Source organism: Pungitius pungitius, chromosome 3 (genome assembly GCF_949316345.1).
Source record: "Pungitius pungitius chromosome 3, fPunPun2.1, whole genome shotgun sequence".
Classification (NCBI taxonomy): Eukaryota; Metazoa; Chordata; class Actinopteri; order Perciformes; family Gasterosteidae; genus Pungitius; species Pungitius pungitius.
Window position 1 is genome coordinate 7,762,055 of NC_084902.1, and position 15,363 is coordinate 7,777,417.

At 43.7% G+C, this 15,363-nt stretch overlaps 1 protein-coding gene across 1 annotated transcript; it reads right to left on the reverse strand.

The window, feature by feature from the left end:
• Window positions 1-1,744: 1,744 nt before the first annotated feature.
• abhd15a (abhydrolase domain containing 15a) lies at window positions 1,745-11,133 on the reverse strand. The gene is made up of 3 exons (XM_037468049.2): window positions 10,033-11,133; window positions 5,083-5,435; window positions 1,745-4,282 (listed from the first exon to the last, which is right to left on the reverse strand). Exons 1-3 carry the CDS (start codon window positions 10,546-10,548, stop codon window positions 3,643-3,645), a joined length of 1,509 nt encoding a protein of 502 aa, XP_037323946.2. The 5' UTR covers window positions 10,549-11,133; the 3' UTR covers window positions 1,745-3,642.
• Between the last annotated feature and the right edge of the window lie 4,230 nt (window positions 11,134-15,363).

Below are 15,363 nucleotides of genomic sequence, written 5' to 3' on the forward strand. Positions count from 1 at the left end.
GGTATTTCTCCAACTGGGTTTTGCTGTTTCTTTTTCTTTGAACAAAATGATAAATATGATGGATGGGTACTGACCAATGATTAATGCCTAAATAGGAATCCCAACAGAAAGAAACAGTATACATGTATTGTCGCATTAAATAGAAACAGCGTACACTTTTCTTCCCATCATATCATCCCTTGATAATGACCCTTTTCTAGATGGAGTTCTGAGCCAACGACGTCCGGCCCGCGTCAGCAGTCTCGGCCCATATTAATTAAACAGGATGGGGCATCCTCTCTTGAACACGCCATTGGACCGTCTCGTGGTACAGTGAATACTGCATTGACCCGCGGGTGTATGGTACATTTTTTATGGTGAGCATTGTTGTTTTACTGTGTATGAGTGAATATCCCCTGAATCATAGAAGCTGATGATGGTTTCAAAGTCAAACGATGCACTTTGCATTTATTTTATTATTTAATGCAAATAGTAGAGGAACACTTGCTTTTTTAAATACCAAATACTATCTTCGTTTTTGTGCTGAGCCATGAAGCCAAGAGCCAACACGACATCAATTATTAACAGCAAGCTTAATGTAAATGGAAAAATAGATTAAAGATCTTGGCAAACGCACATGAGAACCTTAAATACAAAAACGTCTGCAAATGATGCGGCACTACGGTAAAAGCTCCAGTAAGAAAGAGGGGGAATGGTATCTTTCTCTTGTCTGGTTGTCTCTGGTGTTTTATATAAGTTGTGAATATATGTAAACACCAGGGAGACAAGAAGTCCTCATACTATACCCCTTGCCTCATTCCCTCATTGTACTATAACTCCTTTTGGATTCTTACAGAGAAACAGAGTTGGTAAAGAAACACCAAAGCCACTTGTTGACCGTCCAAAGAAAGTACAATTAGAGTGTCAGTGACCCAAACCTAAACATCTGTTTCTTATTTTTTGCTCACATTTAGTTTTCTTGGATCTGGAGGGACCCCGATAACGTAATGCTCTGAGCTGAAAGGTCTCTAAAGTGAATGTAGCAAAATCTCCTCCATTCCTGCAATTTCCAATAGAATTAAACGTTTTAAGAGCATTCTGCGTTGGCTCCACTGGGAAGAACTGGATGTTGCTTACTGGTTAGACCACACCAATACGGTTGTAGAAGCAAAAAGTTCACTAATGTGACAAGTTGTCCATTTTAGTGCGTTTCATTCCAAGTGTAACACACCCGCTGTGTATTTACAAGATGACACAAACCTGTTTTTTTTCTAGTTTGCCCACTTCAACTGATGCCCAACAGACCGTGAGCTTTAATTTCGAGAGATCCTATGATTTAGTGTAATCAACGTGATGGGAATGTCAAGCCCTTTCTTAATTAAGTATCAATCATTTGAATTAAATCAGTCTCTGATCACTGAGGCAGAGTATTGGCTCTGAATTGAATAAGCAAAGTGGGAAAGGGCAATCTAATCTAATGGCTTCATTTGCTGGAGGCCGATGAAAGGCAGCTAATATTGTGAGGGAAATGGTTTCTGCCTTGATCACTGTGAGGCTTAAAATAATGTAAAATTGAATCTATGATAAAATAGTACAGGTTGTATAAAGTCCATTTTCAAATGGAAGCCGTGCTTTTTCCCCGCCTGAGGTGGATAGATTTTATTCCAGTGATAATTAACCTCAGACTTGCTCACAAAAGAGTTTCTAAGGTCTATTTTGTTAATAGTAGTAATGAAATGAAATAAAAATCCCTCCAACAACTCAATGAAGGACTAAAAGGTTGCTTTATTTCTTTAAAATCACAAAGTTACTAAAATGCACCAACTGGTACTGTGCTACATGTTTGACTTTATGACACCATTGATAATATATTATTATTAAATGTGTTTTAGAGCACACCAATATGCTGCTGCAAGTAATTTGTTACCTACACACAGAGGTTCACAAAATGTACGATCCAACCATCTCGGCATCGTTTGCAAACACACCCGTGCATTGATGCAAGCGTAAATTCTATTTTTAGAAACTTTTCAAACCATTAAATCCATTGAAACTACATATCTGTATGAATGCAATGAAGAGCCTTCAATTATCAGGTTTGGTCGGGAACCAAAGGGATTTATTTAAAAGGCGGAAAATGTGATTAGTAATTGAATAAGACAAAAGGACATTTTCCTTTGCAAATGCAATACTGATGATGACTTCTTGCTTCCAGTCACAAACGGTGTCATTAGCATGGCTTGTAGGCTGTGACTCTCAGCCTGCATAAGCATATCGGGCATGTATGCGCCAACTCGAGTTGGCACATTTTGGGTGTGTGTCTGTGTGTACTCTGCTGTGTTCCAGCTGTCTGAGTGGATCAGGCTCAGTGGGGCGACAAACACTACATTGAATGTCACACACACACACACACACACACACACACACACACACACACACACACACACACACACACACTATAGAATAACTGGACAAGACCAACGATCCAAGAAAAATAAGGGACAACTGAGAACAGCAGGTATCATGCAACTTGCTGGTCTTAATGAGGAATATACTTTCCTGCAGTAAAAAGATGAAGGATGTTTTTCAGGACACATTGCAGACTGTGTATCCCAAGGTTGTCATTTTTTATATATTTTTATTATAGCATTATGCATGTTTATAAAAAACATGACAAAAGTCAGTAGACAAGCAGCGCTCAACAATTTGATGTTGTGTTCTACTACTGTAAATGTTGGTTTGCTACATTTATAAGCTGCTTTTTAAAATGTTACTTCTCTGTACACCTGTTCATGCAATATGTTTTGCTTTTTATAATTTGAGTTTTCTTTTTAAATTAGAACCTCAATAACACAATTTACAGGGAACGTAGATTACCTTTAAGATCCTGAGCAACTTGGGAAAGTCTAAATGATGGAAAACAGGAAAAGGCACAAAGACTTCCAGCTGCCGGCTCATAAAAGAAATCATTAACTCGTGACAGGGATTTTCCTCAATCTAACTGGGTGCCAGTCACACACAAGTTCCTCTTCCCTGGGCATCGCAGGACATTTCCCACAAACACAGAAAAGAAAATGCCAAAATATACACAGTAACCGCTCTTTGATGTGCAGCATACCAATGGTTCACTTCATCAAACCCATCTGAAATGAAGCTAAAACACACTTTGCACTTTTACAGAATTCCTTTCTTCAACTTTTTATACTCTCAAGACATTCAACACTCTTGGTTTCCTATAAACATCCCCTCAGTAATAAGAAGAATAAATACACTGAGGCAAGATTTCAAAAAATCCGGCCTAAAGTTTGTAAAATGTGAGGAAGATGAATCAGTAACCGTGTGACAGAATGCACCAGTTTTACCAGCCAATTCTGTTGAAAAATGTACAGCCAAAATGTCAAAGAGTTCACTGACGACCGCTCAGCAGTTAAACCTCACAACTGCATGCGAGCTTGTGGCCTGTCGTGGTCATTTTCCTTCGAGAATGTTTTATGGCTCACATCGTGTGTGTGTGTGTGTGTGTGTGTGAGAATAACAGACACGTGACCTCAATACAACATCGCCACTTCTATTTTTGGACATCTCAACGCTTAGTCTCTGCGTGTCACATCTAAACAATACCAGAAGGCCTCGGTGTTTTCCATTAACTTCCATTAGGCTCCTTCACCGTGTATACGACCTCTGCCAGTTGTAAATGGCGTGAATGTTGTGGGAACAGGCTGGCAGCCGCTTACACGTACTGAGGCTCCGGTGGCGGAAAACCCTCCCGCCTCCGCCTCCCCCCATCCCCCGCCTCCGAGCGGCGAGCTGCTTCGCTCTGTCCTCCGCGGCGATGAAGTCCGTGGTCGCCCTGAAGAACTCCAGCAGGGCCCGGTGGCTCCAGTTGGTCCGACGGCCCTCCGTCCCACCGGCGGCGCCGGACGCCCCGGCGGCGCCCGCCTCGGGCCGGTGGGAGAAGCCGCAGTGGCTCCCGCGCTCGGTCAGCAGGAGGAAGAAGTGGGGGTTCGTCTCAAAGAGCTCGAAGGGGACCGTGGAGTGGGCGTCGCCGCGGACCGGGTCGTCCCGAGCGCACACGCTCAGAACAGGGATGGCCACTTCGTCCACGTCTCTCAAGGGTTCATTGCGTTCCCAGTAGTTGTCCCAGGTGCCCGGAGCGTTGCACGCGCCGCTGGTCCCAGTTGGGGCCGGCGGCGCCGAGCCCACCTGACCTGTCTGGCAGAACAGCGCCTCCTCCAGGCCACGTAAGGAGCAGCTAGAAAACAGAGCGTCCGTCTGGATGTTCTCACCCAGCACCGTCTTGTACCTGTGCACACACACACACACACACACACACACACACAAGAGGAAGCATATAAAAAAAGGGGAACAACATGAAAAAAAGCAGTAAATCAATTTTGAAGAGCTGCGCAGGTCGTAAATCCCCCCGTTGCAATTGATTAGAGAAACTTTACCTGGATCACGATGTCTCTCAGAATCAATGACTTGGAACCGAGCAGGTCCACTGTTGCTACAGCAACTCCATTGTCTCCCTAATTCTCTGTGCTTTTCCAGTAAATGGTTGGTGAGTACTCACAGCTGTTATTTTTTACAATCTTTACATCATGTAGCAGCCTCGTGAATCTGGTGATGTTTTGTCTTCATCCTCTTGACACTGTGATATCTTCAGTAAACTGAGAGAGAAGATGTTGATCTCTTTCTGTCCTTTCAAGCTCATTGTCCTCACATAAGCTACGGACATAATAGGATGCTTACATACTACATACCTGCACCAATCTGCTATAGTAATAAAACTTAAAATAACATTTCCGTGCTTGAGGTTGTTACTGGTGAGCGGCCAAACTTAATAGCTGAGACTGTGGAAACCGAACTACTATCTTTCTTGTCTAAGGAAGGCTTGTTTCTGTTATTTTAAGCGCGCTCATGTTTGGTTTTGGCCGACAGATCTTTGTTTTATGTTCGACCGGCATTGTGTCACGGATATCGCCGCGGTTCCACATTTCAGTAACCACTTACAATTACAAAGGCACGACGTGTAAAAGTAACACTTCTTTTTTCATATATGTCGTTTTCCCACACATCTACGGGTACCGATGCCCTCCGTACCTGCTCAGACAGACCTTCTGGTAGAGCACCAACGCCCACTGCAGAGGCCAGCACAGCCCGTTCTCAAACCAGCTCTGGCAGCGGAACACCGGCGACAGGCAGGCGGCGGCCGTCATGTAGCTGGACGAGCCGCACTCGCCCAGGTAGGAGAGGAGGAGGCCGCAGCCCGTGGACTCGCTGACCGCGTACAGCCTCCCCGCAGGCTGCCGGTGGCGAATGTAGCGCACGGCCTCGCGCAGGTCCGCGGGGTCGCCGAACTGCTGCAGCTTGAGCGTGGTCAGCGGCGTGCCGTTGTGGCTGCGGCGGTTGAAAACCGCTGGAAGGTAGCCGTGGCACAGGGCCGTTTCACACAACTGCAGGGGCAGCAGGTGGAGGAGAAGAAAGGTTAGAAACGGTGCAGATCTTACATATGGGAACATTGGAGAGGATTTAGTGGGATTTCTATATTTAGTATGATTGCTCCTTTTGAATTAAAAAGGATTTTCACCCGTGAGTCAAGAAGGGATGTAACATTACAGAGAAAAGACTGGTTGATTGACACATACACTATCCCTACACAAAGAAATCTTGTTTCTTCTAAAAATACCAAATACTTATTGTCTTTGCGGTTGTAACAGCGGAAAAAGGAATGAACATTTGCCGTGGGAGCTGAGCTGTGTGCTGCTGGGCTACTTTGTACCAGAGAATAGGTTCAACCTGCCACTAAATTGAAAGAAGGACACAGTTAACGTGTTTTTAATCAATCAGACTAGCTTCACATCCAGAGAGACTGCCTTCCGAATGTTGCCATGAGAAGCAAAGAAATCACTGGCCAGAAGAAGCCTCCCCTGCAGTGATTGACTGATTATTGACTTGTCGACTTTGAGGAGGTCTATTGAGGACAGTGTGGGGGCCTTACTGAGGGCCAATAATACTATCTCATTAGATGCAGCCAGATTTCTGGGCTCAGACAGTCTCATCCTGCATGATGCAGCTCTCCTTGAGCTGGACTTGGAGCCGAATTGGCAGGAGAACACAAATGGGCTTTGAGTATACCTGGAACCTGTGATCTCATGTCTCTGGCAGGAAGTCTTTTCTTTCAGCCAGCTGCAGTCTGCAGGGAATTATTCCCACTCATTGTTTCTTCTAAAGTGGGAATTCTTTTGATGGTTGATAGAAACGCAATGTTTCATTGATGTTTGGGCTCAATGAAGGAAGGTAGGAAAACACAAAGTAATGATATGGGAAGATATTTCTCCTTTATGTTCCTATCACAGAGATTCTGATGTCTAAACATTTTGAATCAATGTTGTAAACTTGATAAGACAATGTCTTATGCGGCAAATACAAACCAAGGGGCATTTTGTTGGATGACAAATCCTAAAAATGTACAAACTGCTGTGCTTAAATAATAATAATTTAGGCTGCATATAAACTGAAAAACAAGTTATAAACCCAAGCCAGTCTCATTCAACGCGGATATAATTGAAAATGGATCAAATCTGTTGAAGTTCTTTGCTCACACAAAAGTCTTTTATTTTTAAATCAAGGTCAGGCCAAAAAGGTTACCATCAGTTGCTTTGAAAGCTTCTGGAACTGTGTCCCTCCAAATCTAATGGGTCTGCTTCCGTTTCTATTCTGTTATATTTCTTACAGTAAATTGTTGTGTGTAAACTGTGCACAAATAACATTACAAGCCTGTAACGTTGTTAAAGAAGGAAAGCAAAAACAATATGAGTCCTTCTTATAGTCCCGGCTTCAGATAAGCTCATTGGATGCATCACGTGATTGGTTTAATCCTTAATCCTGTTCCTGTTGATAATAGTAGTAGTAGTAATAGTAGTATTAGATAGTAGTTAAGGATGAATTTTAACCAAATTTAGAACAGATTCTTATGATATTAAATATAAGTGTTGGGCAACAATTAAAATATTTAATTGCGATTAGTCACATTTGAATAATTTAATAATTCATAGACTCTAAACAAATGAGGTGGTTTTTAACTGTAGTAATCCCTTTTTATAGTAGCACTTACAATATTTCTTATTTCTTAATTTAAATATTAGAGGAATAGAGGGAGTGATTTGCAATGCTCTGCTTTCTCATATAAACATCTGAGGTCAGAAAAAGACGATGGCAGCCTGTGAAAACAAATGATAATATGAGATTTTTTACATTCTGGTTTAAATCCCAGTGCGATGCAGGAAGAGCTGCCAAAACACTCCATTAAATATTTACCAGCTGAGGAAGACTGCAGTGAGAGTTTTCGCCACTTTCTAGTTGTCAGTGAAAAGAGGATTTACAGAACCATCTCCTGGCAGAGTCAGGGGAGCTGTGAGCGGAGCCAACACACCGGAACGCCATTCACTCACTTATTCATCGGCCTCATGGCTGACTCATAACATCGTTACTCTTGAATCGCGAGATGAGGTCGAGAGCAATTTTCTGATCAATCCCCAAAAGATATTGAGACGCAATTCAATTTTTTCACAATTTAAACTCCATATGAGTGATGGGGCTGCGGCATGAATGTTGCTGAGATTAAATTTGGTGAACTGAGTGAGAAAGGATTTTGTCCTGCTCCGGTGTTTAATACAGCCACACGGTGGAGATGTGAATCACCCGCTATGAACGGGCACAGTGACACACTTCATATGAGGTCTTTCTATGTATTAAATTGCCTGGAATAATTCATTTTCCTAAAATATTGTCATGACTGGGTGGATTTGTTCTCTTTACGGGTCTCTGCCTCATTGCAGGAGAAGCCAAAAAAACAACAACTCGCTGCTGCTCCAGCGGTTTTCGGCCAGTTCTGATAAACCGTCAGCTCGTGGACAAATTCCTTCAGCAGTGAATCCAGGCCTCGTACACACCTTATTCTTCTCCCCTGCTCTACTAAATCAACAACAGACAGTATAAAAAAAGTTTTCTATTAAAATGATTTTGCAAGATCTATTTCTGTTAGACCACATCTAGCTCCAGCAGGTTCATCTCAACATGTTGCCACAAATCAAGTTAAATCAGGGATGTTAATTTGATTAGAAGCCTTTTAGAGGCAACAAAGCATCTCGCCACGGTGCTCTATTCGCTATTCAGGTCCATAGTTCCCTAAATACTCTCCTTACTCTTGTGAGGTGGGATTGTGCCGGAGAGCAAGCAGCATTTCAGAAATAGGGGATAATAATATTGTACTATTGTGTGGGCTTACCCAGGCTTATATATATTCGATAAAGGTGACTCTTTGTTGTATAATAAATCACAAGACTGTCATCTTTAAAGTTAATTGTTTGGCAGTTTTCCAAAGAACTCATTTTATGGACCCTATCTAAACAAAGAGTCTGTCCGCGGAGGTGCTGCCAGATCCTGATTTTTTGAATTTATTGACTCTCCACACACATTTGAAATAAAATGTATGGGCTGAAAATGCTACGTTGTTCACTTAATATTAATATAAAGACCTTCAAACTAGGGTCAAAAATAAACTACACATTCTCATTGTCCTACTTCAAAACCGCTAGGGGACCAACAAGTGCCTCTTTTACAGACTGGGCCTGGTGTGATGAAAACACACAACACAACTCAGAAGGAAACGAGGGGAAAGGATTCCCAGATCTAACCAGTGCTTTTCATTGTGGGTGTTGTGCTTTGTAGTACTTTTAATGTTTCTGTGATTGAAAAAGGTCCGACCTTGGAACTGATTGGGCGTTTTGCGACTATCACCTCTCTCACTGATCTAATCTTCGCCTTTAATGGTAAAAATTCCCCACTTTTTAGTGCATGAACACCAAGCTATTATCCCATCCCGAAAGGATTTTGGAAAACTCCCAGCAGCTCTCTCAGCAATCTGAAAAGATAATTATCTAAGTGTTGAAAGGTAAATGACACATAATGGGCGGATTATATAATTCATCATGTCTATGAGGAATGAAAAAGGGTGCACAGTCACAGATAGACCTCCAGAGTCTGCATGCACGCACAGACAGACACACACACACACACACACACACACTTTGTTAAGCACCAGCGACAGGAGTGATCTTAATTGGTTTGTATTCCTTGTGGTGCCCCCCCCTCCCCCCCTCCCCCCCTCCCCCCCTCCCCCCTCCCGCCGCTTTCCCAAGCATAACTGCCTGGCGTCATCACACACTGATTATGGCCCATGAATAAGCATGAGGCACAGCTCTGTCTGAATGTAACAAGTTTAGCTTTTTACCTGTTGTAAATGCACCATTGTATAATTTTGTTTACCTGTTTATCAGATCTCCATTAAAAATGGATCACTCTGAATTAATAGCAAAACCTTTTGGCTTTGCTGGCTTTGAGTTCTTGTGGGGTTGTTATTTCTGACACAAGGCTGATAGTAGGCCTGTGACGGATTTACACCCAGTATGAAATGAGCGATGCCAGGTGCCCCGAGTGGTGAGAGAGCCAGTGGGCAGTCATGTGGAGCGGCGCTGCTCTTCCCCAGGCCTCTCACATCAAGCGGTGCTTTGTAATCCCTCTCACAATTACCTCAGTCAGTGTACTGAACGAGCAGTTGAAAGACGGGTGCTGCCTCGCATCTGCTGCTTTCTGAACCCTGTGCCTCTTTTCTCCCAGCTGAGCTCAAACGATTGCCTTTGCCTAACTGAGAAGGGTTGATTTGCACTTGAACGACTGAATGTGACTGAATGACTCATTTGACTTGCTGACATCTCCCACAAATTTATGTTTATTCATAAAATGGAAAAGAAATGCACTCTCTAGCAGCTGCCCAACTGTATAAGGCACGAATCAGAGGCGGTGGACAGTTCACGATTAAATTGAAGCTGTTCAGCATTATGCTGTTTTAAATGTGCAATTACTTTTTCTGTTAATTGGCAAAACTGTCTGTTCTGTTTCGGCATGAATATATCTGCCTTCAACTCTTATTAAGGATAATACGTTTTTTTTAACACATTGAAGTCTGACCAAATGCCAAAAAAAACGCACCTTTAACACATTTCTCGTAAACTTCCCAAAAGAGTTGGGAATGATGAGCAGCACGGGACTGGCGGAGTGACTGGACGTCCTGCGTCGTTTCTGGTAGGACGGCACGGCCCAGTCCAGGGCCACCAGCCCGTCGTCGCTCAGCTGCAGGTTGTCCCGCACAAACTGGACCGGGCTCTCGTAGGGCCAGCACGCCTCGTACACGCTCTGGAGCAAGGCGCTGGCCCGCCACGTCCAGCCCACGCGCGGCGAGTAATTGCTGAAGGTCCTGCAGTGCTTCAGGAGGTAGTTGGCCAGGGCGGACGGTTTGCATATCAGTGCCACTGTGCGCGCGCTCTCGTCACGAGCACCGTCTTGCTCCGAGGCGCGTCTCCCGGCCTGGTCCCCGGTTGCCTGTTGCGAACCCCCCGGTCCCTTCAGCGATGCATTCGGCCGGCTCTTGGTGCCGAAATACGTGCAGCGTGGCCAGGTTACGGCCGCCAGGATCACGGCGCACAGCGCTACGAGCCATTCCAGCATCGGTGCGGTTGGCGTTGGGAGTGAAATAAACGCAGCACGGACGCTTCCCTCGCCGAATTCTGGATCTTACTTATATTTACAAATGTATATAATAGAAAACAGTCCACGGGGACATGCCGGGAAGCTTTTGCGCTTCCCCTCGGTGCCAAGGCGCACCGGTCTCTCGCGTCCTTGCAGGCGTGCTGTCTCAGTTTAAGAAGCTCTTCTGTTGATCTTGCTCATTCCGATGTCGTCTTCTTGTTGCATGCCGGTTTGCACTTTCCAATTACCGCCGAGATCCCGTCCGCGTCGCGTGCATCCAACGTGAACTCCTTCTTGGACCGACCATGTTCACAACTGCGCTCAACCCGACAGCCGGGAGCGCAAGAAATGTCCGCGAGCAAAGCGCGGCTAACACTGGAAACGCCTCCAATCGGGCCCCCCTCTCCTCCCCTCGTCCGCCACAGGGAGCAGGTACCTTGTGCACGTGGTAACGTCCGCTGTTATTAGCCATCTCGTGTAAATACTTCCAGTGCACCCAGTTAAAGGAATTCCTTCTGAATCCTATCATTGTGAATCACGCATTTAGCAACATGCGCACACTGTGACGCATAACCGGGGGGAGTTTGTAACTCAGTCGAAGTAAAGGTTTATGGTCCTTTCGACATGCAAATTGCGATGCACAGTGAGAGCTGCACACATCCAGCTTGATTAAAGTTACACTTACTATGAGATTACCTTTCAGTGCCCCTCGATATCTTTGAAACTCAAACAGATACAACCAACCCATTCATCCATGAAAGCATGGTCAATTTGAATTGTAAATCAGATGTGCTGGATATAGGACACATGGCACATCTCATCTAAGGAGTGACTTTGTGTAAAGGACGTGTTTTAGCAAAAGGGGTCATTATTCATGCATCCGTGTAATGTTTGACATCTTAATCAGTCACAAACTGACTTTAGTGCAATAAGGATGGTAGATTTCACGGGAAGCTGGCTGTGTCGTCTGCGCTCTTGAACACTCATTTAAACAGTTTAACCTGCGTAGGCACAGTGTGTTTCCCTCATTTTGAATGCCATCCCATTGCTGTTGAGAAAAAACATCTGAGCCGAAGCAGAACAGCTAGGGGCTGTTGCACCACGAGAACCAGGCGGTGTAGTAGGATAATGTTCCAGACGTTGTGAAACGCATAACCTTCTCACCTCGACTTAAAAAGTCCCTTGCTGTAATGTAACGTTAGAAGCTCTGTGGTGGTCTATCAAACCAACATGATTGTTCAAATATCTGCTCTTATGTCCTCTAAAGGAGTGAGGGAACTTTGATTTAATACCCTTCAAGCTAAACTTAACCCAATCTTTTTTTTCATTTTTAAAAATGTAATAAAGGCCATTGCCATTCATTTTATGTTTGTCAGATGTCTTAGCTGCAGTTGAAGCTGGATTGTCTCTTTTTTAGAATAACCACTAGGAACACGTTTTGAATGAAAGAAATGAGTGGAACAAAATAGTACATTTTACATTGATGGGAAGTGAAGATGTCAAAAAAATGTTGAATCGAACTTTGGCCACAGATAAAAGCAACTAGATTAGATAAGGTTTGGACTGACCGAGTAGACTTGGTATTGATATTTTAGCCAGATGACAAACTTGGACACAGACCAACAAACTGACACCTAATCTGCAATCACACGTTGTACTTAAAAATTCATTATTTTTCCAAGAGTACTGACAAAATAGGACAAACAGACTTAGCCTCGAGGTTGGACTTTTTTCTCACTAACTGTTTCTTGTGAAATGTGGATCTTCACGGTGGCATGATTATATGCAATCAGTATGAAGAAGCCAATAGAACAACATAAAGGTTTTTCCTTCTGGTGGCAGCTGAAAATGAGTCAGCGACCAAATCGTATTTATACTTTTATTCTGAAATTATAATTAATTTTTTAAGGGAAATGTTCTATTTGTTTTGTCAGCAGGAATTGAGTGAAAAGAGTGATGCCTCTGTGTGATTGATATGAAGCTACCATCCCCCTTGTGATGTTGCACCTGCATCTTTATCTCTGCAATAACCTTAAACTTACAAAATACAAGATACATTCAAAAAATGTTTTAGAAATGACAGAAAGGGTTTAGCAGAGGGATTTAGTTGATATACTGTTACCGTGGTATGGTTTCTATCAGGCAACTTAGAGCTTAAAGTATATACACACTTATCGTGCAATTTGTCCCTGAGCTTCACAGGTTTTTGAATATCTATTCATTGTGTTTAAAGACCTTTTTCCAGCTCGGCAGCACTTATGTTCAGGCTGCAGCGTATTTAGTATTAAAAGGGGGCAAGAGAACAGAGCTGTGAAGACGAAGTGTCATTGAATCCCAGGAGGAGAAGAAAGAGAAGAGCAAGCACCCTGCGCAGCCTCATCACCCATTTTTTTGTTCTTGTGGTCCCCACCAAACATCCTTCCATGACATTTTACATCTAGTTATCTCCTTGGCGAGGATGCGAACCAGATGATTTCAAAGGATTGTCGGTCGATTGGATGTATGGATTCTTAAATCTGACCCAATAACGTCTGGGTAGGAAACGAGTGCTCTGCTGATGTTCTGCTCTCACCGTGTCTTCTCTGCATCCCCGTCGCCTCGGCCCAGCCTCGACCTTTCACATCAAAACAAACGGCGACTGCGTCAAAGCTTCGCACTGGTACACAGGAGGGGGGGAGGGGGGGTGGGGGGGCGGGGGACTCAGACATGATTTGGCTTTTCTTCTTCTCTTATGTTGTTTTAGGAGTAAACTTAACTCTCCCAACCAAACCTCTGTAACTGCAACCAGACGCAGAACTCGTGTCCAGGCTGTGCCCTTTAACCCTTTCAAACACTCAACATTCATTTATGTTATGTTGCAGGACACGGCCTGACCCTGAACCCTGCTCTGACGTAGGTCTACTGTTGACTGACTCATGCACATAATCAAACAGATGTGTCCACTTCTCTGGGTGGATATTTAACAGGCTGCAGCCTCAGAGGAATGGTGGAAAAATCCAAACACAAACCTGCTTTGTTGACATCAATAGGTCAGATTTGAAACGTTGTCCTCCACAAGTGTCACAAAGGACAAATAGGACACGTTTGCAAGATGTTTTCCCCGCCACCTCTTTGCTCATGCACGACCACATCCTAAGCAGCGGCGTCTCTGCTGCATTCAGACTTCCTCTGACATGAAAAGACATAGAATGGCACGAAAACCCACAGCAGTATTGGATCTTGAAGAATCCCCGCAGAACCTCAGTTTAAATTGTTTGCCCAGGTATTTATCATAATAAGTCTGTTCTACGTAAACGTATGTTGTAACTTGAATGCCTAAATGCTAATGGCAAACTAATCTGAGACTTATTCTCGGACAGGAAGAGAAAAAAAACAAAACGTTGAGAAAGAGAAACCGAAAGAGCTGACAGTCAGGTGGCTGATTCAAAGCGCTGTCGGGGCGGATGTGGGGTTGCAAACCATCCGACCACTTGATTCTTTAGGTCTACATTCTGACTACTGATATCAACACCTTTTTAAATAACCTGGTAATTAGCAAGAAATCATCTATCGCTTAACATCACAGTACTTTTTATATAGTCCTGTGAGATATACTATCTTGGGGGTATTAATATTATTTAAAAGTAACACTTTTTCTACTAAAGTTGAAAAGGATCGCAGGGGGAAACACTGAGTTAATGGGACGGCTCCAACATAAGGCACAGGGAATAGGTCTTTATTGATATTGATTGTGTTCACAGAAGTTTTATTGATACAATAGCGTCATGACAAACGGCCCACCAACCATCTGGTACTTCCCCTCTGCAGCTCTTCTAATTGCTCGTTCCTGAAGAACAGTTTTGCCCGGTTTCCTCGTGACTCGGTGAGTTGCATTAAATCCCGCTTTAATCAAGCCTATCCGATCCTCTAACTCGCTATAGAGGGGGTCAACTTTACCTGACAGTGGGAAGTTGGCCCTTTAGTTAACTCACGGATCCTAAAGTGTCGCATTGTTTGAATCTGCTGCTAAAGAAAGTCGAGATCGAAGGGGGTGTTTTTACCCCGGTTACAGACGGCTAGGATGACATCTTCAATTGCAAACAAAGGGGACACATGTCCATTAAATCACCCGTAGCTTTTGTCACTGCGACATATGCAGTTAACGAGATGAAAGCCAATCCCGTATAGTCTGTTTGCGCTGGAACTCATCCAATTACAGCTGAGGTTAACCCAAGCGGCTTTGTTTGTCTTTTTCCCCAATGGTCATTCTTTATGAGCTCCAGCGCTGAGTGGGTTCCCTTTGAGGTGACAGGGTGGAGTTGACATGTGTTTGTATGTTGTGTTGTGTGTGTGTGTGCGCACTCTTTGTACCAGTGCTGAATGTACAGTAAACAGAACATGAGCCCTCGGCTAGGAGCCTGAAAATCAAGAAGGGCATGCAGGAACAGCGACTTGGATAAAGGTTGCCCTGAGGCATTCTGCAGACATTATTAATCATAGTACTAAAGGATTTATAGATAATATTATGCAAATCTGAGAGACTTTGTAAAGTCATGTCATAACTGAAAACCAGCGATCTTAGGGCAGCACAAATCAGCAGCATCGTAGCTTTAGGCTTCTTTCGCAGTACTGAAAACACCTAAGCACAACATTTACTTATGTAACTTTATCACTAACATGTGTAGCGACTTAAAATGTAATATCTGCGCATAATGTCATCTGTACTCTCACTACTGAGAATTACAGAATACAATTATCAACAGCTGTGGGCAGGCAAGACACACACACACACACACATACACACACTCACATCAC